General features: G+C 45.8%; 1 protein-coding gene and 1 long non-coding RNA gene across 8 annotated transcripts in view; one reads left to right on the forward strand and one right to left on the reverse strand.

Moving 5' to 3' along the window:
- FRMD4B (FERM domain containing 4B) overlaps positions 1–24609 on the forward strand; it is a 262525-nt gene that overhangs the window by 197793 nt on the left and 40123 nt on the right. For all 7 annotated transcript variants that reach the window (XM_082209330.1, XM_082209327.1, XM_082209326.1 and 4 more), the window contains 4 exons: positions 2471–2554; positions 4948–5013; positions 5888–5945; positions 7695–7781. In XM_082209330.1, the coding sequence (XP_082065456.1) occupies positions 2471–2554; positions 4948–5013; positions 5888–5945; positions 7695–7781 (295 nt within the window). The remainder of the gene's footprint in view (positions 1–2470; positions 2555–4947; positions 5014–5887; positions 5946–7694; positions 7782–24609) is intronic.
- Positions 1–24609, reverse strand: part of LOC309525508 — a 104300-nt gene that overhangs the window by 11981 nt on the left and 67710 nt on the right. The window lies entirely within an intron of this gene.

Here is a 24609-nt window from a genome sequence, read left to right on the forward strand (position 1 = left end):
ATAGACCACGTGTTCAAGGTTCACGGTCTGCCACGGTCTATTCTGTCCGACCGCGGGCGGCAGTTCATCTCGAATTTCTGGCAGAAGCTGATGGGCTTCCTAAACGTCAAGATCAACCTGGCGTCGGCGAGACACCCGCAGACCAACGGGCAAGCGGAGCGGGTCAATGCCATCATGCAGCAGTACCTAAGATGCTATGCTAATCAACAGCCTGCGACGTGGGTGGATTACCTGCCGCTCGCCGAGTTCGCCTACAACAACACGAAGCACGTGTCCACGGGGGTCACGCCGTTCTTCGCCAACAATGGGAGGCACCCCAGAACCTTCCCGGGACTGGAAAGAATGGTGGAGGGGGAGCCGCAGACAGCAGATGCGTTCGCGTCGGAGTTGCAGGAGGTCCACGATCAGCTGCGGCGGCACCTGGAGATGGCCAAACACGCATACAAGGTGCAGGCAGACAAACACAGAAGGGTTGGCGAAGAGATCCATGTGGCAGACTGGGTATGGTTAGCAGCCCACGCAGTGCCGGCCAGGTCGTTGGCCAAGAAGAAACTAGGGCATAAGCAACTGGGGCCCTACCAAGTCGAAGAGCAGGTCAACCCGGTGGCTTTCAGGCTGGCGCTTCCGGAGGGTTCCAGGATGCATCCGGTGTTCCACAGATCGGTGCTCACTCCCTACAAGGCACCTCACAGATTTCAGGAACCAGGAACGGCGCCGAGTCCACTCCGAGAGGGAACCGGGCAACGGGGAGTGGCACAGGAGGTGCGCATCAACGAAGTCACGGAGATTTTGGACTCCAGATGGGGGGAAGAGGGGGTGGAATACCTTCTCGCTAAGGAGGGCACCCCGGCCAGTGCCAACAGCTGGGTGCCGGGCTACGCTTTAGACGAACCTCTGCTCAAGGAAGAGTTTCATGCCCTTTTCCCGCATAGGCCAATGCCAGCGGACTTTTTCGACGACTGGCTTTTCACGCCTACGCTTTCAGCCAGCACGTTCTGGGGGTTCGACTCGGATGAGGAACCGACACGAGACGCCAGTTCCCCGGAGGGGTCGCCCTCGGGATCTGCTTCAGAACCCTCGTATTGGTGGGATGATCGACCAGAGGAGCAGTGGTGCAGGAAGTGGCTGGAGGGTCCAGGACGAGCAACGCCTCCAGAAGGAAGCGAGGGAGAGACGGACATGGACGTTTTCGGGGACGACCAGGGTTTCGAGCACGGCGGCACGGAGATGGAAGCAGAGGTGGCCGTCGTCGACGAGAGCAGGGAGGAAGAACCGGAAGACTTCAGATGGAGGCCCGCCACGGGAAGCGAACTGTACCCGACGGGGAGGGGGAAAGAGGGGGCTTCGAGGGGGGGATGGATGTCAGGGGTTCAGGAGCAGAGGCGAGGGAAAGGGAGGAAACAGAGAGCGAGGGGGAGGAGGCAGAAGAAAAGATGAGTGATGACGACGACCCGAGATCTCCGAGTCTTTCCAGTGAATCAGAAGATTCACAAAAAGGAGCACCAGTGGCCAGGGCAAGGGGGGAGACTAGGGGGACACCCCAGGAAGATAGAGCCAGAGGGGACTCAGAGGGGAGCAGTTGGAAATCGGGACCAGCGTCACCGCCAGAGAGCAGGGATGAGGAAGGGCGCCAGGGATCAAGCGCTGGCAGCTCACAACAGGAGGGAGGGCACGAGTCAGGAGTGGCCACACCTCCATCGGGGAGCGAAGAGACGGTTAGACGGAAAGTGGAAGGTTGGGTGCGCGCGCCAAGTTCAAATGCACAGGAAGGTGGCGCAGTAGGCAGCCCGGAAAGGGAGCCAGGTCCTAAAGCCCGGCGCAAGGAGACAGAAGGGTCCGGGGGGTCAGCGTCGGAAGAATCCCGGAAGGAAGAGACCCCGGGGGGCAGAGGGACCCAGAGGAGAACTGTCAGGCGGAAAAGGTGGAGCAGGGCTAGGATATTAAGTTGGTGCACAAGGGGCGGAGACTCAGACGGAGCTTCGCCGATCTAAGCATAAGACGTAGAGTTGCGCGCAGCAGCTTGAGAATGGAGACTGTAACTCAATAAAGACTTTTATTTAATGATCGCTGGCTGGCGTGATCCTCTGTGAGCTAGGATCTGGAAGCAACCCTGACAGCGGGGGTTTGTTTTTTCGACTGGTTGAAACAGAAGGTATCGTTTCAGCAAAGAATATTCAGTGGCTGATGAGTATCACCGCCTCTTTTTCTTCGGCAGCCAAATTTCCTCAGTTGCACTGTGTCCCTAATCAGAAAAGTAATGCAAGTCCACTTCTTTTGTTCAGAGTTGTCATGCAAGATGGCCTATAGGGTTACGTTGCTATGACAGCTGGACTACACTATGAATGAACCCGCTTCCGAGTGGCTAAAACTCCTCCTTTCCCCCCTTTTCCTAGAACCAACTAGGCAAGTCTTACCGATTCCAAAATAGTTAACACTCTTTTATTCTTTTGTTTTCCCGTGCACTTCCAAGTGATGAGAATGCAAGGAAAGACCTAAAGAACTTGCCTGCCTTTCCTACCAAGACGCTACAGGAACACCCATCGCTCGCCTTTTGGTAAGACACATTTCTTTTTCGTTTCACTTGCCTTTCACGCTTTTATCCTGCCCTTCTTCTCTAACCAACATTGGAAGGGTTGGAGAGCCACACTGTCTCTTCCATGAATAGGAAGGGCTCTTTCCATACTTGTGGTCCATCAAGTGAGGAGATTTTTGACAAGTTTCACTTCCCATGCTTCCCAGCACCACCTTGTTCTGGAGGGTTCTCCAGCCCTCCTAAACAGCTTTTCAATGGACAAAGGAGGCTGCAGGGAGGAGGGGAGGAGGAGGAACTGGGCAGAAATCACCTCCCCTGTTTCACTCACAGGGACTCTAGATCCAAGCCATATTTTCTCTTCTTCCCCTACCTCCAGCTCCCCATATTATCCTCACAACAAGCCAGCAAAGTAAATTAGGTCTGGCTGTGCCTTGCCCAAGGCCATCCAAGGATTTCCACCTCTGAGCAGGGGTTTAATCCAAGGTCCTCCTGGCCCATCAAACACTTTATCTGGCGCCCTAAATAACACACATATTTTCATGAGGCTGTCGAAATTTCCTCCCAGCTACTATTTGTTTGAAAAGCTGTTGAACAAATAGTATAGATGTCTTCAATACAGACACTGCCCAAGTTCTGTAGGTCGATAAGTGTATCTGAATCCAGGGCCAGGATTTAAAGATTAGTTCAAATATTTAAGGAAAACATAGGAATGTTTAAAAGGAGTTGACTTTCATATGATCTCTCTCCAAAGTAAACTCGGGGCTGTAATTCTGGGACTAAAAAAAATGCTATTATGTCCCCTGCTCAGTCTTCTCTAGGCTAAACATACCCAATTCCTTCAACCTTTCCTCATAGGACTTGGTTTTCCATACTCTGACCATCTTCGTTGCCCTCCTCTGAACCTGTTCCAGTTTCTCTTCATCCTTCTTAAAGTGTGGCACCCAGAACTGGGCCCAGTATTCCAGATGAGGTCTACCTAGTGCAGACTAAAGTGTAACTATTACTTCCCATGAGAGTTACGTGGCCATCTTTGTTGTTGCCGCTTCATAGTCCATTGCTGTCATGCTGATAACTCACCTTCATAAACTCAAGCCGCACTATGAGATCTGTAGTTATAAGAGAGGGCAAGTCATTGATCGTTTATAACAGCTTATTCCTTTTGGGCTGCAGTTATGCACACAGGTAGGTGTTGCAAGTTCAGTGAGTTTTAAGCAGTGTATGTAGGGTAGCAGCCTTTGTGGGCCCCACGGTGTTGCTATCTTTTTCTCTAGCAGGGCTCCTGTGTCTTAACAATATCAGTGTCCTGCTGAAATTCAAAAGATCTAGCTATTCCAGTCATTGCTGGCCCATGTAAGCCAGGATTATCCCTGTTAAATACCTGCAACTATGAAAGGTCCTGGTAAAAAAAGTAGAGGCCTGTAGCAGACTGTAAGACATTTTAGCTTGAATCCAGAGTTCCTGTGAGCTAGAGGAAGAGATGAGAAGGTGATTTTCACCCAGTCCTCCTTCCTGCTGCATTACAGGCCACTTCCCACACTATTTCCAGAAGGTCTCTCAACCCTTTAGAGTAGCTTTTCAAGGGATTATGGGGGCAGGCGGAGGTGAAGGGGGAATTGCCTCTTCCTCTAGCAGAAGCATCCTGTGATCAGAGTTCAGCTCACAGGAACTCTGGATCCAAGCCCAAATGTCTTGAAAGCTGCTACTGAACTCCTTCCTCCACTCAGCAGGACTCTTCTGCCTTTAACAACAGTCAAATTCATTGAGCAGCTACATTATGAATGGGTACACAATGATTATATTACCTTCATTATCAGAGGTGATATGCTTCAATATCCCCAGTTGCTGGGGAGTACTATTACACTCAACTCTTGCTTATGGGCTTCCCAGGGGCCTCTAATTGTAAGAACAGGATCCTGGACTAGATGGGTCTTTGGTTTGATTTGGCAGGGAACCACTTAACTTCTTCTGTTATTTCCTCCCAAGATAATGTATTGGTATAGGCAGTTTTCTGACATATGCACACTTTTGTCTGCAAGTTCTCATCATGGTGATAAGTGATGCGGTAGGGAATCTAACATAACTCCACCTGCTTTTTGCTAAATTTCAGCTTTGCTGTGCTTGCAACTCGTTCAATGCTTGTGTCTTAGTAATGGGACATTCTACAGTAGTGTGCACGATATAGCAGGGTTAATTACAAATTAGAGCCCGTCCTGCTATATCAAGGAACAGACACATCGTTCCATTCTGTGTAGCTCAGTTCCTGAATGTGCAAGAGTGCGCACCTCACTGGAGAGTTTCTTAGCGGACTGTTGTATGTTTGTGTGTGGAATGGTTTTCTGAGTGCCATCAAACATTATTATTTGGTAAAAAATACTTCTTCTGCCGCCTCCTTAACCATTTTGCTTGTTCCACAGTGAGGACAGAGTCATTGAACATTATGTAAAAAATAAGGGGCTGACCAGAGGACAAGCGATTGTTCAGTAAGTGTTTCACTTGGACATTTGTGGGGTGAGGTGGAGTGCAGAAGGGGCTTCATCAGTGGTCTGATAGGTTGACATAGTTCTCGGTTAGTCACTGGTAGACACTGATGGTCAGCGATTACTTGCTGAAAAGTGACATGCCCACCTGTAGGTCACAAAGGCATGGACAGCAGATCTTTGGACCAATTCCCCAATTCCCCTCCCAGACTGTCTTTTCTCCTGAAGACTCCACAGTGCCTTTCATAGCCAGGAGCCTACTCAAGAACTGACCCAACAGCTGAAGCTGTGCAAACAACTGAACATTCCATGAATAGGCACTAGCTTGGTCAGATCTCATTTCCTGGTCATATCTCCCTGAGGTTATGTGTACTTGACTATTCAAATTTCTCTCATATAGCCTGGTCAGCTACATTTACCATGGAAGTGTACTCAGAAGAACATAAAACACATCTTAGAACTAAACTTGGAAAATAGTGCAGACCTGTATTGTTAGATAGCTCAGCCACAATAATTGGAGCCAAGTTTTTAATGGAGTTCAGCTGTTAAGCTGGCAAGTAGAATAGGGGCTGAGCACCTGTGCCAAATTGCACCGCACAACTTTTGGAGGTGATTTTTAACGGGAGACCATGCTAATTCCATTCTGCTGAGCTCTTTTGACATTTTTTTGACCATGCAGTTTGTTGCTGTGCTTGAACGCATTTGTAAACATACTTCGAACATTACTGTTGACTGATCCGTACTAAAAAAAATTAAGGGGCAACGGGGAGAACCCTCTGCTGCAGCTTAAAGAGGAATTTAAAAAATCAGAGAATATGTGCTTAGAGAGAACTTCACAGAAGAGCTGACCCATTTACTTATGAATCTGTCTGCACAGGTACATGAAAGTGGTTGAAGCTCTGCCTACATACGGAGTCCATTACTACGGAGTAAAGGTTAGTGACTGCTGTAAGAGAACCTAAGTGCCTTGGGGCAGAATTCAGCATTGCGCTAAGTATGGTACAAAGTCTGGGAACAAAGTCTGCTTGTGCAATGGGACTTCCCCCCCTTCTTCCCCTGCTTGCCCCCTAAACCTGTTCTAGGGGTTCCTTCAACCCTCCAGAGCATATTTAGGGGGTGCTTGTGGGGGAGGAGGGGGGAGCCCTGTTGCATGAGTGGACTTTGTTGCGTGCACACAGTAATTTAGTTGAATCCCACCTATAGAGTAGGAGTTTTGAAAGAGCAGTGCCCCCCCCAGAAAAAAACAGGAGGGAACACATACTTGGCATGCAGAAGGTCCCAGGTTCAGTCCCTGGTGGTGGGGATAATTTCAGTTTGAGGCACTGGAGAACCGCTGCCAGTGAGAGTAGACCAACCTTCCTTGACATGCTGCTGTCCGTATGTTGGACTGAAGCCCCCTATCATGCCTGGCCATTGGCCATGCTGGCAGAAGCTGATGGGAGTCAGAATCAACATCTGGAGCAACACTCCTGCTTTAATTCAGTCTCTTGTTTTTAATATAACAACATACATGTGGTTCCCAGGTGTTTGTTCCCCTTAGCAGTGATTAGACCCAGACCTGCTTAAACTTCAGCAAGATGGTGGCCTCGTGTGCTTTCAGACCATACTGTGAGGCCATATGCTAGGAACCTTGTGTCATCTTCCACACACAAAAACACAAGATGTGGCATTTTATTTATGTGTACAATTTAAGCAATTTTAGGGCAGGGTCACATTAAAACACACACACAAATACAGCATTATTTGGTAATAACTTAAGATCACACATACCCAATGTATACATTTTATAATCCCATATGTTCCTGATTAAACTATGCAAGCTTGCCATTATATGTTCATAATACAGTTGTTGAAAAATGCCGACTTCACACTAGCAAGCTAGTGGCTGAGAGATTGAGCTGTGAACCAGAAAGCCCTAGTTTACCTCAGCTGTGAATTCATTTGGTGGCCTTAGGCTAGCTGCCGTTTCTTAGCCTCTGAACCTCGTCTGCAATAGGTGGATGATACTAATAACCTATATTAAAGGCTTGTGGTCAGGTTTACTCAAACAGTGTGTTGGCTGCATAACGCTTCATGTTATTATCTCCTTAACTGAGAAAGAGAGACCTGTGAAACATGAAATCTTGCACACAGGTCCCTCCGAGATGAGGCAGTCACACAGTAACAAGATAAGCTTCAGTCTACTTCCTTACTCCGTATCATATGCTTGTGCAAAGCAATAAATGCAGGGTGATCTTCTAAAGGCAGCAATATGTACTTTGGAGTAAAGTGCCATGTGTACATAGCCCATTCTTTCCTCTTAGCAGTGTCCCAGGGCAGCAGTACTTTGGACATACCCCTCATCAAACCCCTTCCATTGTTGTTGTTTTACCGCCCACAGATTTTCCTCAGTTTGTGCCCCGCCTGTAGCCACTGTTTCAAGGAATGCAGCCTTCTCGTTTCCTCACTGCTTTCTGCCTGTTTGCACAGCATCTATCTTCCAGCTGGGAAAGGAATGGCAGACCACTTTAAACAATAATCCCCGCTCAGTTGGCTGCAGGTGTGCTAACAAAGAGCTGCTTTTCGTCTCCCTAACCTGCAGATACTTGTTGCAGAACAAAATAGTTTTTAAACGCTACTGCATCAACTCGGCAGCGCTTGACTCCTACTTAGGTCTCGCCACTTGTGTCCTTTCTGTTCTTCAGGATAAACAAGGGATCCCATGGTGGCTCGGGATCAGTTATAAAGGAATCGGCCAGTACGATTTACAAGATAAAGTCAAGCCTAGGAAGGTAAGTCTCTCTCTCTCTCTCTCTCTCTCTCTCTCTGTGTGTGTGTGTATTTTGTAATACATAGGTGCGGGTGCAACTTTAAAAAAAGATGATTAACAAAGTGTTCCTCTGTTCAGTGAAAGAACTGAATCCAGTGTAATCTAGCCTTTATTAGGGACTGAACCTTTAGTGCGGCAGGCGCTGCCCAGTGGAACCCCCTTCCAACAGACGTTTGGCAGGAATCACCCTGATAACTCTGTTATTGAAACAGGCTTTTTGAAATGTGAATTTCTTTTCATCTACCATTTTTTATTGATCTTTTTATTGATTTTATTGTCGTGTCAGGGGGTTTTCTGTTGTATTCCGACTTGCTGTATTTTTATGAAACGGGGGCCTTTAAATATTTAAATAAACACTGTGTGAGAGGCACAATGCAGCCTTTTTTTTTTTTTTTTTTTGCAGTGGTGGGGGAAATGTGTGCCTGTTCTGTTTCTCCCACAGCTATTAAAGAAGCTGTCATGGGCCAATAGAGGGGGGGGGAATGGACTTGCCACCATTGTGGGAACTATATTATACAAACTTCACAGAACTATATGGGCTAGTTTGTGCATCCACTCACTTAGGGTTGCCCTTTCTTTCTTTCTTTCTTTCTTTCTTTCTTTCTTTCCCTTGCCTCCATATTTTTAACCCTTCCCTGGCATGCAGTTGTGTAATGCATGACACTTCTTCTTGCCAGGGAGAGAACCAATGGGAAAAGCTTTGCCCACTGACTTCCTGTGTGTCTGTCTGCTATCAAAAGTAGGGGAGCAGGCCCTTTGGAAAGGACATGTCCATTTGCCATGATTAGGTCTGTATAAAATGTGATTAGAAGAAATTCTTTGTCCATCTCGCTGAGGTGCCGGTGGCATCTCAGGTGAACCTGTGGCATGGCATGAGGATAGGTGGGTAGGCTGAAACATTTTGCCATCCATCGTAAGCAGCATATCAGAACAAAATAAGCCTAACCCTCTTACCCTACCAAAATAGAGGGCATGGTCCTGCCCCACTGCTTTCTCTTGCCATCCCTAAAAGGCCCCTTTCCTCCTCCCTGGGCATATGATGTGTATAGGAACTGTCCCAACTCATAATCATAAACACGTGCAAATCATAAACTTCTGGAAGAGCTAATTTTCCTTGCTGAGTGTAGCAGGGACGCTTTAATGCACGTGACTATCCTGCAGGGAAAACGCACCTTGCTTCTTTGCAGCCACACCTCTGTGCTTTATCTGCATATCGATGCCAAGAGCTAGCTGTTCTGATCTTCTTCCTGCTCCCTAGATCATTTAGGGGTCAACACCTCAAATGCGGGTGGTGCATTTGGGTAACGGGATGCGGATGGCGCTGTGGGTAAAAGCCTCAGCGCCTAGGGCTTGTCGATTGAAAGGTCAGCGGTTCGAATCCCCGCGGCGGGGTGCGCGCCCGTTGCTCGGTCCCAGCGCCTGCCAACCTAGCAGTTCGAAAGCACCTCCGGGTGCAAGTAGATAAATAGGGACTGCTTACTAGCGGAAAGGTAAACGGCGTTTCCGTGTGTGGCTCTGGCTCGCCAGAGCAGCGATGTCACGCTGGCCACGTGACCCGGAAGTGTCTCCGGACAGTGCTGGCCCCCGGCCTCTTGAGTGAGATGGGCGCACAACCCTAGAGTCTGTCAAGACTGGCCCGTACGGGCAGGGGTACCTTTACCTTTACCTTTACCTTTACCTTTACCTCAAATGCATTTTCTGCCAGCTGCACATCTTGCTGCTGTCTCAGAATACAAGTCAAGTATGTGTAGGAGTGGTACATCTGGCCAGATTTTTTAGCAGACGTCTATATCTGAAAAAGTATTTCAATGTGAAATTCATTTAACACCGTAAAAGAGGCAGATCTTACTGGACAAGAGGTCTGCCACAGAAAATGCTCTTTCCCATGTCTGCAACTGTTCTACAACAATGCAGGTAAATAATCCAGAAACAATTAGTCAACATGCCTCAACTTTCTTTTGTTTATCCAACCATCAGTTATTCATCTGGTACAAGAGTAGCTGACCCTATGGCTCTCCAGATGTCATCGGGGACTCTTAACTCCCATCATTCCTGACCACTGGCCATGTTGGCTGGGATGATGGGAGTTGTAGTTCAGTGACTCCTAGAAGACCACAGGTTAGCCATACCTGATCTAGAACAAACAAACAATGGCTTGACTATGCAGTGATCAAATTATTCAGTGAATTTGTTTTCATTTTTTTCAAAAACATGTATATCTTACTTTTGTGTCCAAAAGAGTTGTTGTTGCTGCTGGTGCTGCTGCTCTGCTGTTGTTGTTTGGTTGTTCCTGTTCCTGAACAATTGCCTGTAATTGCCTGCTCTTTGGTAAAACACTGGTTTGGAAGAGGGCTGGGTAGTCTTAACGTGGGCTTCCAGGGTAAAAGGAAAGTTGACAATTTAGGTATAGCGCTGCTCATTCTCAAGCTAAGCATCATTGTATGTTATTACTTATTGCCAGGGCTTTCTTTCAGCCAGAACTCATAGGAACTCAGTTCCATCACCTCTCAGGTTGCGCCATTGTCATTATAAGAGAACAAGGGAGGTGTTCATGGAGAGTTCTGGCACCTCTTTTTCTAGAAAAATAGCACTGCTTAGGAGTCATGAATTGTGCATCTAGGCTAGTGTGGTATAATGGTTAGTGTGTCAGACTACGACTGGGGCGACGAATGTTCAAATACCCACCCACTCATGAAACTCACTGGATGACCATGGGGTAGTCATTCAGCTTAACCTCACTGGGTTTATTTTAAGTATGAAGGAATGTATCTGACAGTATTTTTTATACCACTTGTCATTAAAGAAAGTCAGAGTTATTTCCTGGGGGAGTGGGAAGAGAACTATGCACACCAGCTTCAGTTCCTTAGAGGAAAGGTAGGTTTTTGAATGTACTTATTAATACATAATATTTCCTCAGAAATAAGTTCTTTTTAGTTTGGTGTGACTTAAGCCCAAATAATTGTGCTTAGGATTACAGCCTTAAACACTTAGTTGTCACTTCAAGCAATCTTTCACACCATTTGAGACAATTCTAGGGGAATCTGTGCTTGTTAATCTGCGCTTAATTAATACCAATTACTGGGAATGGTGATGCAGCAAATGGCAAGTGTTTCTGCGCGCCACCACACATAAAAATAGACATTCTGCAGTTTATTTTCCAAAGCAACACACACACTTACGCAGCTCCTGCAATAGCTACACAGCATAGACCACAAAAGGAAGGGAAAGCGGGTGGCAAGTTTCGATGCCAGCCAGCTTCTGGAAACAGTGACTCCTACTAAAAGGAGTCATGGAAGAAGAGATGATAGTACAAGCAGTTTCTTTGCACAGAGGGTGGTTCTTTGTTTGCCATGTGCAGTAAACTGTAAAAGTAAGCAAAAGCAACTAAGCGAGGAGTAGCTGCAAGGAGAAATAAATACATATGTTTAGCAAGGGTGTGAGATAGAGGTGTACAGAGACTGGTGTGATCGGTGCATCAGGTGTCGAAATAGTTTCTTTCTGCACACACAGAAAAAGTGATGCATAAAACCTCAGTTTGGTTATAAAAGTATAGCCAGTCAGATGGTACATCCAGTTAAGTGTCTTTTTCTTCACAATGGTCAGTGAGACGCTTCTGAGAAAGCCCAGAAGTAGAGTATGCTGTTGCCTTCCAGCAACTGGAATTTAGCCTTATTCTGCCTCTAGGAAACTCTCGGAAACATAGCCTAGTTTTGTCTAGTCCTGTTGCCCTCTGCGTGTTGTTGACTCCAGTTCTTATCATTTCTGGCTGGGACTGATGGGAACTGGAGTCCAACAACGCCTGGAAGGCTACAGATTCGCCATCCTTGGTTTAGTCCAATGGACAGCCACTCTCCAGAGTCTTAGGATTTTAGCCACATTCCATGATGATGCCAAAGAGTGAACTTTGAACCTTATGCTTGCCAAGTCTGCTTTGTGTGTGTGAGGAATGACCTCTCCCGAAATCTGCTATCCCGTTCCATTTCTTTTGCCTACACTTACATCTCTCTGTCTCTCCCTGCCCCATTGTGATCAGGGATGTAACTGCTTTGCAAGTTAAAGGACACTTAGCCTTGGCTCTGCCAACAGAGTTTTGTTTTTTCAGAAGAAATATACAGAAGCCTGTTATTACCAAGTCAAACATAGCCTACTGGCTGTCTTACCTTAAAGCGGAGCAATATAGCAGAATCTTTATGGACTTTGGAGTACCATTTGTTTGAACTCCTTACCTCATCAAAACTGTTACTCTCAAGCACATTGAGCATGCCTAGAAGCCTGACATGCTTTTCCTGACATGCTGGCTTTGCACATGCAGCAGTGTTTGTATGTACATTGTTTTTAAACACATGAGGCCATGGAAACATGGCATTCTCCCACGCCTAATAGTCTAAAGAGGTGCATTGCCATCAGGGTTGGTTCTACATGTGTAGCTCACATGTAGACATCTGGTAGAGCCTTGCAGCAGGGCTTTACAACTTCACCACACATGGTAGACCACTTGTTCTGAAAGATAGTGCATCAAACTCTTCCTCCAGGTTGAAATGAGCCAACCAAGAAGAGGGCTAGGCAAGGAAATATTCCCTCTGGTACTTCAGCTTTCTGTATGTAGATTACATACTGACATCTATCTGAGCTATACTGCTTGAAAGCGTTGATCTGTTTTAACAAGACAACTCAGCTCCTTTACTCAAAAGCAAACATTTTTGCAGCACCTCCTTCTGCAAGCCAACCATAGACTTCATGTAATTTCTTAAAGGAGAAGTGCCTGGACTTGATTACCCCTGTAAACTTCACCCTCTGACCTGGAAGCCCTGCCCTTCTAATCATAGGGATTATGGAGCAATATAATGTTACTTGCCAAGGCAGAATACCTTGGTTGTTTATAAGACATAGGGGCACTGCACATGTGATTAGGAACACAGGAAGTCACCTTGTATGAGGTCGAGTCGCTGGTCTATCTATCCCAGTATTATCTAGTGGGACAGGCTGTTGTTCTCCAGAGCTTCAGGCAGAAATCTTTCTCACCATCTGCATACTATACTTGTTTTTGATTTGTCTTTTAGTTTATTTTGTCTGTTTGTGTTTTGCCTTTTTTTAAGCTGATTTGAGGCATTTTCTCTCTCTCTCTCTCTCTCTCTCTCTCTCTCTTTCTAGCAACTAACACACACAATTAACAGCAATCCTTTTAATGAACATAGGACCTTCTGCAGGCAATGTATATGATCTGCCCTCTGAGGCATGGTCCTTGCAGTTACCATGCCTGTTTTTCTCTATAAGCCTAGATTTGCAGATGTCTTAAATGTTTTTCATCAAAAAGAATTGTTTACATGGGAGGTCTTCTATTATATTTTCTTAAATGTTTATGCTGAGAATTAAAAGCCCTTCATCAAATGTTTGACCCATGTGTGTGTGTGCGTATGTGTTCAATTTTATTTCCCCCTCTCGGAATCAAGTGCACATTTTGCTTAGCTAGATTCAACTAGTGTGCCAAATTTATTATTACTATTACAGTTAATTTCTTAATCACCTTCTAAGGCTTCTAAGCCACCCGTTTCAATGTGATTTACAAAATGAGTGAATTTTCTCTATGTATTTCATTTCACTTAATGTGAATATCTCTCAGTGAAACAATTCTGAGGTGGGGGATATTTGTATAATGCATACAGAAAGCTCATGGTAAACGTAAAATAGTTTCTTAGGAATGGAATGCTGGTGGTGAAAGTAATCTTTATCTCCTGTACATTCACTTGCTTGTTGCTGCCTGCATGGATGACAAGGGTAGAGGTTTTGCTTCACATGAGCTTTCCTTTGGGGTATTGGCTAAGTTTTTGTGCAGATTAAATCTTCCGTTACAACAACATCTCGATTAATTCTAAAGTATGTGAGATGGGTGCACATGTAAACCCACATTATAAATATTTATATGTCACAAAATAAGAAAAGAAAACCCAATACGTTTGAGTCTATGCCACTAAGGGTACATTCAACATAAGGGGGGTGGGTTTGGGTATGTATGTGATTAAACACTCAGCAAAGCCACTCCACTCTTACCCTACAAGCTCGCAAAGGGTATGTACTTAACACCAAACAGTACCAGTAATTGTTGTGACATAGATGATAAACAAATTGATTATTATATCAGCTCTCTCTGATACAGGCCAGAAATACCAGGTCATCTCTTATGCAAGCAGTTCAGTGTATATAAAAAGGGTTGATTTCAAAGAACGAGATATATACAATATATAGGTAAAATCTGTGAATACTGAATTATTCACTTTTTATTCATTCATTTAATTTTAAGCTGCAATTACACTGATCAGGACCTCAGGACCTTAAGGACCACCTTTCCCCATAAAAACAGACCTGGGCCCTGTGCTTGTCATCTGAGGCCGTTCTCTATGGCCCTCCTCCCAGAGAGGTTCAGAAGGTGGCAGTAAGAGAACAGGCATTTTCATTGGCTCGCCTGGTGCCATCGTTACATGTCTTTAGGTGCGAGGCAAAAGCATTCCTCTTTACCCATGCCTTCTACTATTAAATAATCTATGGCCTGTTAAAGCTGGGGGAGGGAGCTGTTATTACGATTATTTTGTTATTATGCTGGCTGTTGTTATGCTTTTTATTTTATTTTTTAATTATTACTGGTGATCCGTAATGTGTTCTTAACGTTGTACACCTCCCTGGGATCTTTTGATAAAGGGTGGTATATAAATTGAACAAATTAATAAACTAATAATAATAATAATAATAATAATAATAATAATGGTTTCCATCCTGTGTGAGAAAGGAGAGTTGCTCTGTATTAAAACCATCAGATTTAGAACACATTTTTCATTGTGTACACTCACATAAAATTCCTTTGTTTTCCGTCGCCAGCTGTTCCAAAGTTTTATGATCTGCTCTATAGTTTATAGCTTAACCATGATATACATGGATTTACATCTTGTGAGATGCAGAGTTTTTTCAATATGCCGAAACTTGCTCTCTCTTCCTGCATTTACAAGGAAATGCTGACTGTACACAGTTCCCATTGATGTACCCAAGGCTGGAAAGTGCCTGAGATTTTTAAGATACAGGTGCCTCTAGCAAGATTAAGGAGTGCTAACCTCTTTCTCTGGCACTGTTCCAGCCGGGTAAAACTAACCACACGATCTCCCTGCCTCACCCCCGTGGCCATTAGCCAATTCCACATTCTTTGAAGCTGCTGTCAGAGATAACCGCAAGCATCCTTTAGTTTCAACGTGCAACCTGAAAATAATCCTCTCCCAGATAAAGCCGAGTTGGGGTAGGGCAGCAGCGGTGGCGGGGAACCAACAGCTCTCTATTTTTCTGAAAAGAGAAATGAGGCATTTTATTTTGTAAATCCCACCCGTTCTACCACTTTCACCCCCTTCTCCCCCTGCTTCCATCATGTTAAGCCACCATCGACTGCTCTTTTGGCAGGTGGCAAGAGCAACGCATAGTGCAGCTATCTGCTAAGGGCAGGAGAGTCACCTGAGGTTAGCTCTATGATGCTATTTCCCCCTGCCATGCTGTGGAGCAGGCTTGGCCAACCAGGTGTGCTGCAAACGCTGTTGGAACTACAACCCATCAGGGCCCACCAGCATGCTGCACATAAGTATAAATTTTTCATACCTTTAAAAATGTCATTTTCCTAATCAGTAAGGGTAAAATCCTATACCTACACAAGTAGGCATGTATGCAGTTGACTATTAATCCAAGATCAGTAACTGGTCCTGGATTCAGGAGAAAGGCTTGGGATACAGCCTTTTAACACACTGTCAATATGCACACATGTCACTGCTTACATTTTGTGGGTGAGTGTTTTTAGCTTCCTACTGGAAAGAAAAATTGTCGCCCCACAGCTCGAATCAGATGTTGGCCAGGAGAAAGGATGCAGCCAATAGTGACTGGGGATCACACTAAACCTTTCTAAACTATCACTTAGGAGTTCTTTGCAGTGGAATGAAAAGCGTTTCAGGTTTTCACTCTCCTTATAGTGTTGAGAATTACAAGGTTCTAGAGAATGCGGGGGATTGTATTCTTGGACAGCATCTGATGTTCCAGGCAAAAGCTGGTAATTGATGCAGTCTCGTTCTCCTATATAGAATCATAGAATCATAGAATCATAGAGTTGGAAGAGACCACAAGGGCCATCGAGTCCAACCCCCTGCCAAGCAGGAAACACCATCAGAGCACTCCTGACATATGGTTGTCAAGCCTCTGCTTAAAGACCTCCAAAGTAGGAGACTCCACCACACTCCTTGGCAGCAAATTCCACTGTCGAACAGCTCTTACTGTCAGGAAGTTCTTCCTAATGTTTAGGTGGAATCTTCTTTCTTGTAGTTTGGATCCATTGCTCCGTGTCCGCTTCTCTGGAGCAGTAGAAAACAACCTTTCTCCCTCCTCTATGTGACATCCTTTTATATATTTGAACATGGCTATCATATCACCCCTTAACCTCCTCTTCTCCAGGCTAAACATGCCCAGCTCCCTTAGCCGTTCCTCATAAGGCATCGTTTCCAGGCCTTTGACCATTTTGGTTGCCCTCTTCTGGACACGTTCCAGTTTGTCAGTGTCCTTCTTGAATTGTGGTGCCCAGAACTGGACACAGTACTCCAGGTGTGGTCTGACCAGAGCAGAATACAGTGGCACTATTACTTCCCTTGATCTAGATGCTATACTCCTATTGATGCAGCCCAGAATTGCATTGGCTTTTTTAGCTGCCGCGTCACACTGTTGGCTCATGTCAAGTTTGTGGTCAACCAAGACTCCTAGATCCTTTTCACATGTACTGCTCTCAAGCCAGGTGTCACCCATCTTGTATTTGTGCCTCTCATTTTTTTTGCCCAAGTGCAATACTTTACATTTCTCCCTGTTAAAATTCATCTTGTTTGTTTTTGCCCAGTTCTCTAATCTGTCAAGGTCGTTTTGAAGTGTGATCCTGTCCTCTGGGGTGTTAGCCACCCCTCCCAGTTTGGTGTCATCTGCAAATTTGATCAGGATGCCCTTGAGTCCATCATCTAAGTCGTTGATAAAGATGTTGAATAAGACCGGGCCCAAGACAGAACCCTGTGGCACCCCACTAGTCACTCTTCTCCAGGATGAAGAGGAACCATTGATGAGCACCCTTTGGGTTCGGTCAGTCAGCCAGTTACAAATCCACTGAGTGGTAGCATAGTCAAGACCGCATTTTACCAGCTTCTTTACAAGAATATCATGGGGCACTTTGTCAAATGCTTTGCTGAAATCAAGGTAGGCTACATCCACTGCGTTCCCTTCATCTACCAGGCTTGTAATTCTGTCAAAAAGCGAGATCAGGTTAGTCTGACATGACTTATTTTTCAGAAATCCATGCTGACTATTGGTGATCACAGCATTCCTTTCTAGGTGCTCACAGACTGTTTGCTTAATGATCTGCTCCAGAATCTTCCCTGCTATTGATGTCAGACTGACTGGACGGTAATTATTTGGGTCCTCTCTTTTCCCCTTTTTGAAAATAGGGACAACATTTGCCCTCCTCCAGTCTGCCGGGACTTCGCCTGTTCTCCAGGAATTCTCAAAGATGACTGCCAGTGGTTCTGAGATCACATCTGCCAGTTCTTTTAATACTCTTGGATGCAGTTCATCTGGCCCTGGAGACTTGAATACATCTAATCTAGCCAAATATTCTTGTACTATCTCCTTAGTTATTCTGGGCTGTGTTTCCTTTGCTGAATCATTTGCTTCAAATTCTTCAGGTCGGGCATTGTCTTCTTTATTGGAGAAGACTGAGGCAAAGAAGGCATTGAGGAGTTCAGCCCTTTCTGTGTCCCCTGTTTGCATTTCACCATCTTCTCCTCTGAGTGACCCCACTGTTTCTTTGTTCTTCCTTTTGCTACGAACATACCCATAAAAGCATTTTTTGTTGCTTTTAACCTCTCTAGCAAGCCTGAGTTCATTCTGTGCTTTAGCTTTTCTGACTTCGTGTCTACACGTGCTGGCTATTTGTTTGAATTCCTCTTTGGTGGTTTCCCCCCTTTTCCATTTTTTGTACACATCCTTTTTTAATCTTAATTCAGTTAAAAGTTCTTTAGATAGCCACCCTGGTTTCTTTAGGCACCTTCCATGTTTTCGTCTCATTGGTATTGCCTGACGTTGTGCTTTTACTATCTCCGTCTTAACAAACTCCCAGCCATCATGAACTCCCTTTCCTTTTAGTATTGCTGTCCATGGGATCTCACCCAGCACTTCCCTAAGTTTTATGAAGTCGGCTTTCTTAAAGTCAAGAAATTGAGTCCTAGTATGCTTGGCTGCTACTGTCCGCTGTATAGTAAACTTCAGAAGAGCATGATCACTCGCGCCTAATGATCCTTCCACATCTACCCCACTAACCAGGTCATCAACATTGGTTAGGACCAGGTCTAAAATGGCTGTTCCTCTTGTTGCTTCTCCCACTTTCTGGACAATGAAGTTGTCTGCAAGGCCAGTGAGGAATCTGTTTGACCTTATGCTCTTGGCTGAGTTTGACGTCCAACAAATATCCGGGTAATTGAAGTCCCCCATTACTACTATCTCCCTTCCTTTTGCATGCTTGGCCATCTGTTCCAGGAAGGCATCATCTATGTCCTCCGTTTGGCTTGGGGATCTATAGTAAACTCCCACAATGAGGTCTCTGTTATTCTTCTCTCCCTTAATTTTGACCCAAATGCTCTCACTTTGGCTTTGAGGTTCTAAATCTTGGATCTCTTCACAGGTATACACACCCCTGACATATAACGCCACTCTTCCTCCTTTCTTGTCTGGTCTGTTTCTCTGAAATAGATTGTATCCCTCCATTATTACATTCCAATCGTGGGACTTATCCCACCAGGTTTCAGTGATGCCTATTATGTCATATTTAGTTTGCTGTACCAAGAGCTCAAGCTCATCTTGTTTATTTCCCATGCTTTGCGCATTAGTGTACAGACATTGAAGTCCATTAATCATTCCCCCGTGTCTCTTATTTAAGGATTTTTTCCTCCCTCCACTAGGTCCGCGTGCTGTTTGCTCCATTTGGTCTATGACATTTGGATGATCATCTTCATTAATTGATAGACTCCTACCTTCAGGAGCACTGTCTCCCTCCCCCACATTAGTCAGTTTAAAGCCCTCCTGATGAGGTTTCTGAGATTTCTGGCAAAAACATTTCTCCCAACCGTTGTGAGGTGCAGCCCATCACTTGCCAGAAGTCCATCTTCAAGAAACTGCAGTCCGTGATCTAAGAATCCAAACCGTTCCTGTTTACACCATTTGCGAAGCCAGCTGTTCACTTCCACTATTTTCCCCTCTCTCCCTGGGCCACGTCGTTCAACTGGGAGGACAGACGAGATGACAATTTGTGCATTTAGTTGCTTCAATTTCCTGCCGAGAGCCTCGTAGTCTCTTTTGATCTTCTGGAGGCTATTGCTTGCAGTGTCATTGGTTCCCACATGAACCAAGAGGAAGGGGTATTCGTCAGTGGGTTTTATGATTCCTTGCAGTCGTTCAGTTACATCTTAGATCTTAGCCCCGGGGAGACAGCACACTTCCCGAGACATCTTGTCAGGCCCACAGATCACTGCTTCTGTTCCCCTCAGTAGGGAATCCCCTATCACCACTACACGCCTCCTCTTGGGTTTGGTCGGGGTTCTTCCGTGAGCTGTCCGTTCCAAGGTCGCCTGCACATTCCCTGAGGACTGACTTTGCTGCTCGTCTTCATATACCTGATCGACTGTAATGAGGGAGAGATCCTCAAGTGGAGTCTGCTCTTCGTCTTCCATGCTAGGGGAGAGGACCTCAAAGCGATTGTGTATTTCTAAACAATCAGAGTGAACCCTGGGCCTCCTACTTCTTTGAGTCACGTTTCTCCATATATCTGGCTCCTGTGTTGGTGAACTAGCCTCCTTCTCAGGGGAGTCCCCTGTCTCCTCCCTGGTGGAGACGGTGTGCTCTGTTGCTTCCAAGAAGAGCTCCAGCTCTCTAATTCTTTGGAGCGTAGCTACACGTTCCTCCAGTTGCTGGACTTTGTCTTTTAAAAGGGCAATCAACATGCAATTGCTGCAGGTAAAGCTGCCTGCAATCTTTGGCAAGATGGCAAACATTGCGCAGGAATCACAGGCGACTGCAGCTGTTCCCTCCCCTTCCATCTTGAGATCGTGTCGTTGGGGGTGGCTACAGAGGTTCTCCATCATAAAAAGCTTGAGGACAGGACAAATAACTTCCCCCCCACACACACAAAAAACCTAGGTCTCCCCCAACATCCACAGCATTTGCGGGGGGGGGGGAGAGAGTTCAACACAGAGCCTTGGACAATGCAGGTATTCCACCCCAAGTTGTTTTTGTAGGAATTAAGTTTTAACGGAGTTCTTACGGGTTTTTGAGTCTGGCTCAGTGCAGAACAGACCTGATTAAAACCATTTATTTTCTGAGTAAATTGTAAATAAAGGTTTCTTTTCTTTTATTTGTAATTTTCATTGATTTTTTTATTTATTTAACAAACACATAGGCAAAGTATTAAATCAATAAGGAATAAAAAGAAAAACTTTAACTTGGTGCATGCTATTCCTACATATAGGGAGTTTACTGAAGGGGTAGCGTCATAGCATTTAGTCCACTGACTGACTTATTAATCACACAAAAACCAAAAGTACTGCAGTAGTAAATCTCTGATTACTCGGAGGTGCCACTGACTTGCCTTGTCCCATCATAAATGTTACAAAGGGACCCCAAGTGTTTATGGAAGCATCGGCCAATTTCACATCCCACAGCAGCCTCCTATCTCTGCTAAGGCTGTGTAGCACAATTTGGACCACCAGGCCTACAGTGACTGGAGTTGAGCAATAAAGGAAGCCCATTCCAAATTTTGGGCTGCATCACACTCCTAAAAGCATTACTTGGGAGTATGGTGTGCCCCTGAGTGCCAGCGTGATGTAGTGGTTAAGAGCAGTGGACTTGTAATCTGGTGAACCGGGTTCGCTTCCCCGCTCCTCCACATGCAGCTGCTGGGTGACCTTGGGCTAGTCACACTTCTCTGAAGTCTCTCAGGCCCACTCACCTCACAGAGTAGGGGAGGAAGGGAAAGGAGAATGTTAGCCGCTTTGAGACTCCTGAAGGGGAGTGAAATGCGGGATATCAAATCCAAACTACTCTTCTTCTTCTTCTTCTTCGGACTAACTCCCTCAAGTCCCAAGCTCCCTTGGTGGCAGCAAGGTCTTGCAGTTTGGCCTGCCCCAAAGCCTGCCGCAGTGTGCTGCAACGGCTTCAAGGAACCATGATAAATGTCCTGTTTGTTTTATTTATTTCCACTGCAGCAGTGTTTAGGGACTATGGGAGCTGTGAAACCACCCCATTGCTACCAAGTAAAACTTGGGTAAGCAAACAAGTGGGAAAGTGGTGGCACCAGTGAGGAGGAGTCACTGCTATTTAACTCCTTTGTATTGAATTGAAAGGAAGCACCGGCTCAATTTTTCATGGTATTAGTAGGAGGGTTGAACTTGAAGAATTATTGGGGGGGGCAACCCACTCTTTTTCAGATATTGCTATTACCCTAGTTTAGACCCTTTCAAAATTCTAATCCATTCAGGGCTTTATTTTAGACGAGGAAAGCCCCTATAGGCCTATCTTAATCCCCTTTCTCTAAACTCGTGTTCCTAGACACTGTTGGATTCCAATTCCCTTCAGCACCAAACCAGCAAAACCAGTGTTCAAGATGGATGGGATGTCTGAGGGCTTAGTAAATTATATGTTGTTGCAAGTATCTCTTGTTTTCTGAAAAAAAGTCATATTTGAGAAGATTCTTATTTCCGTACTGCTTATTTCTGCAATCCACTCAAGGTGCTTCGGGTGAAATACATAGAATCATAGAACTGTAGAATTGGAAGGGATCCTGAGGATCATCTAGACCAACCCCCAGCATTGCAGAAATATGCAGCTGTCCCATATGGGGATGGAACATGCATGGTGCTTACTCTATTTTAATCTTCCTGACAAACCTGTGAGGTTGATTAAGATGGCAGATAATGACTGGCCCAGGGCCATCCCATAAACTCATGGCTCAGTGGGGGATTGAACCCAGGTCTTCCTAGTCTGTCACTCAAGACAATGCACCATACACATTCTCTGGATGATGTTCTATATTCAGCAATTCAGAAATACCATTGCTTTTGTCTTCCATAAGGGGGTGGTCTTAAGGGAGGTGGAGAGTACACTGCTAATTTACTTTGGAGACACTGGTTTTTATTTTTGCCCCAAGCAATATTATGAGGCTTGCAGCAATGACTCATCATCTGACGTGCATATGTACTGCACTCTGTGATCATCCCTAATTTCCAGTTGCTTCATCTCATCTGCAGGTAAATGACTGCCTGTTAAATGACGGCCTGGGACGACGGCTTCCCTGTTGTTCTGTTCCTAGGCCAGATTTCCCCAACTTGGGGCCTGCAGAAGTTGTTGGCCCACACATCCAATCACACTTGATCATTGGCGCTACTAGCTAAGGATGATGGGAGTTGGAGTCTCAGGAGAAGCCTGCCTTAGACCTTTGTACACACTGCCAAATGTGGCCCTTAATTCAGTTTGTCAAACTCACACAGAAGCGTAGTCACTAGTAAAACCCCTTGCAATGGCGGAATTGTAATTAAAGCATCCAGGACAGATAGCCATCCACCCTCTGCTTATAAACCTCCCGAGGGAGTTCATTCCTCTGTCAAACAGGTCTTACTGTCAGAAAGTTTTTTCCTGGTGCTTAGTCTTCTAATTTGAAGCCATTGGTTTGGGTCCTAGTCTCTGGAACAGGAGAAAATAAGACCCTTGGATCCTTTTCACATGTACTACTCACAAGCCCCCATCTTATATTTGTGCATCTGGGTCTTCCTGCCCAGCGGCGTAGCGTGAGTTGTCAGCACCCGGGGCAAGGCAAGTAATTTGCGCCCCCCCCAGCCCCTAACGTGCGAGTTGCCGCTGGCGCTGCCGCCCAAACGACACCGCTTGCCCGGAGGAGGAGGGGGGCAGAGAGGCGAGGAAAATGCAACGGCCCAGCAGCTGCAGCGGCGGAGGCGGGGCTGTGAGGAGGGGCTGCCTGGCGCGTCCTCCGCGGCGAGCGCTGAGAGCCGCTGCCTGCCGGGCGCCTTCAGCCCGGACGCGCGTACAGCTCGTTGGTTCCGCGAGACATGCGGCTCTGCTACAGCCTGCGCCCGAGGCTCTTCGGCGACTCCGGAGGCAGCGAGCACGCCCCCCCAGATGTTGCGCCCGGTGCGGCCTGCCCCCCTTGCACCCCCCACACTACGCCACTGTTCCTTCCTAAGTATAAAACCTTACATTGGTCCCTATTGAAATTCATTTTGTTAGTTTTGGCCCAATTCTCCAATATGTTAAGGTCATCTTTAATCCCAGTTCTGTCTTCTGCGGCATTAGCTACCCCAGTTTGGTGTCATCTGCAAATTTGATGCCTTTTTTAAAAAAAATCTCATTTCTGGGGAGCTACAAATGAAGCAAGATATGCCATTAGGTTTGCACCATTAAAAACAAAACAAAACCCTAGGTTGCAAAAGGCATTTTCTTGAGTAAAAGTTGTATATAAAAAGGAAATGGTGGTTATGGTCCTGTTTCTATCAGTCCCAAGCATATGGCAGGAGCATGTGTGGCAGAGAGTGAAAGGCCTCTTGGGGATGACTACAAAGCCTTGATCAGCCACAGACTGAAAGAGTAGAGAAGGGACTGAAAAATCAGATCAGGTTATAGAAATGCTTAGCTTCTGTGCTGAGCGGGTTTACACTGGATTTAGGGCAATCTGCTGAGGATTTAGGGCAGCCTAGCAAGGATTCCATTTCTGAGCAAGAGGGGAGTCCTAGCTGATAAAGCAACTTGGCCCCATGACAAAAGCATCAAGGAAACAAGTTGGGCAGGCTAGTTTCCCCCTCTTTCTTTCTTTCTTTCTTGGCCTAAAAAAACCCCAAGCTCCAAAGTAAATTGACTCAATAAACAGATGTAAGGAAGGGACTATCCGGTGTATTGTACAGCATGTCACATGTGCTACTGTCTGCTTTCTAGAAAGAAGTCATAGGGTGTGTGCTTTGTGCAAGTAGCTCCTGGCTCTCAGGGAACAAGCCTGATAGCTAGAACTGATGGGGGTTGGAATTCACAGCATCTGGAGGGTGCCAGGTATAGGGGGTGGAAGTTATTAACCATTTGCTTGTGCTGTGGTTGCAGCATCATAAATACGTTCGTGCCATTGGAGGCAGGAGGCTGTGGCAGGAGGCTGCTTTGGCCTGCCTCCCGTCACAGTGACAATGACCTGAAGGACATTGCCCCCAGATGTGACTGGCCTAAGCTGAAGTGCAACAGCACAGCCTCCCCGAGGGAGGTCAGCATTTCATTCTGAGTTTGCAAACAGAACCACCTGAAACTGCTTCTTTCGTTAGGGCAAGTTGTTTGTTTCTCTGTGCCCTCATCTGCCTTCTTTCTACCTTGTTCTTAATGTTTTCAGAGCACTTGGAAAAAGGGGAACAACTTGATCTGTTTGTCAGTAATAGGGAAATGGAGATTCTTGTGTGCTTATAGCTCTCATGGGTGCTATTATTTATCTGCACAGTTTGTTTTTAAATGACCTATGACTTCATCAGGTTTTTGCAGCTATATATTCAGGTTAAAGACGATCAGTTAGATTCCCCGGGTGAACCTGGGAGTGAATTCCATGGAAACAGAGTGTGCCTTACTTGGAAATAAATGTATTTGCATTCTCAAGAACAGGTTGCCAGCAAATGGTAAACATGTTTGTACCAAATCTGCGGAGAAGGCTC

The sequence above is a fragment of the Podarcis vaucheri genome (assembly GCF_965113315.1).
Source record: "Podarcis vaucheri genome assembly, chromosome: 2".
Classification (NCBI taxonomy): Eukaryota; Metazoa; Chordata; class Lepidosauria; order Squamata; family Lacertidae; genus Podarcis; species Podarcis vaucheri.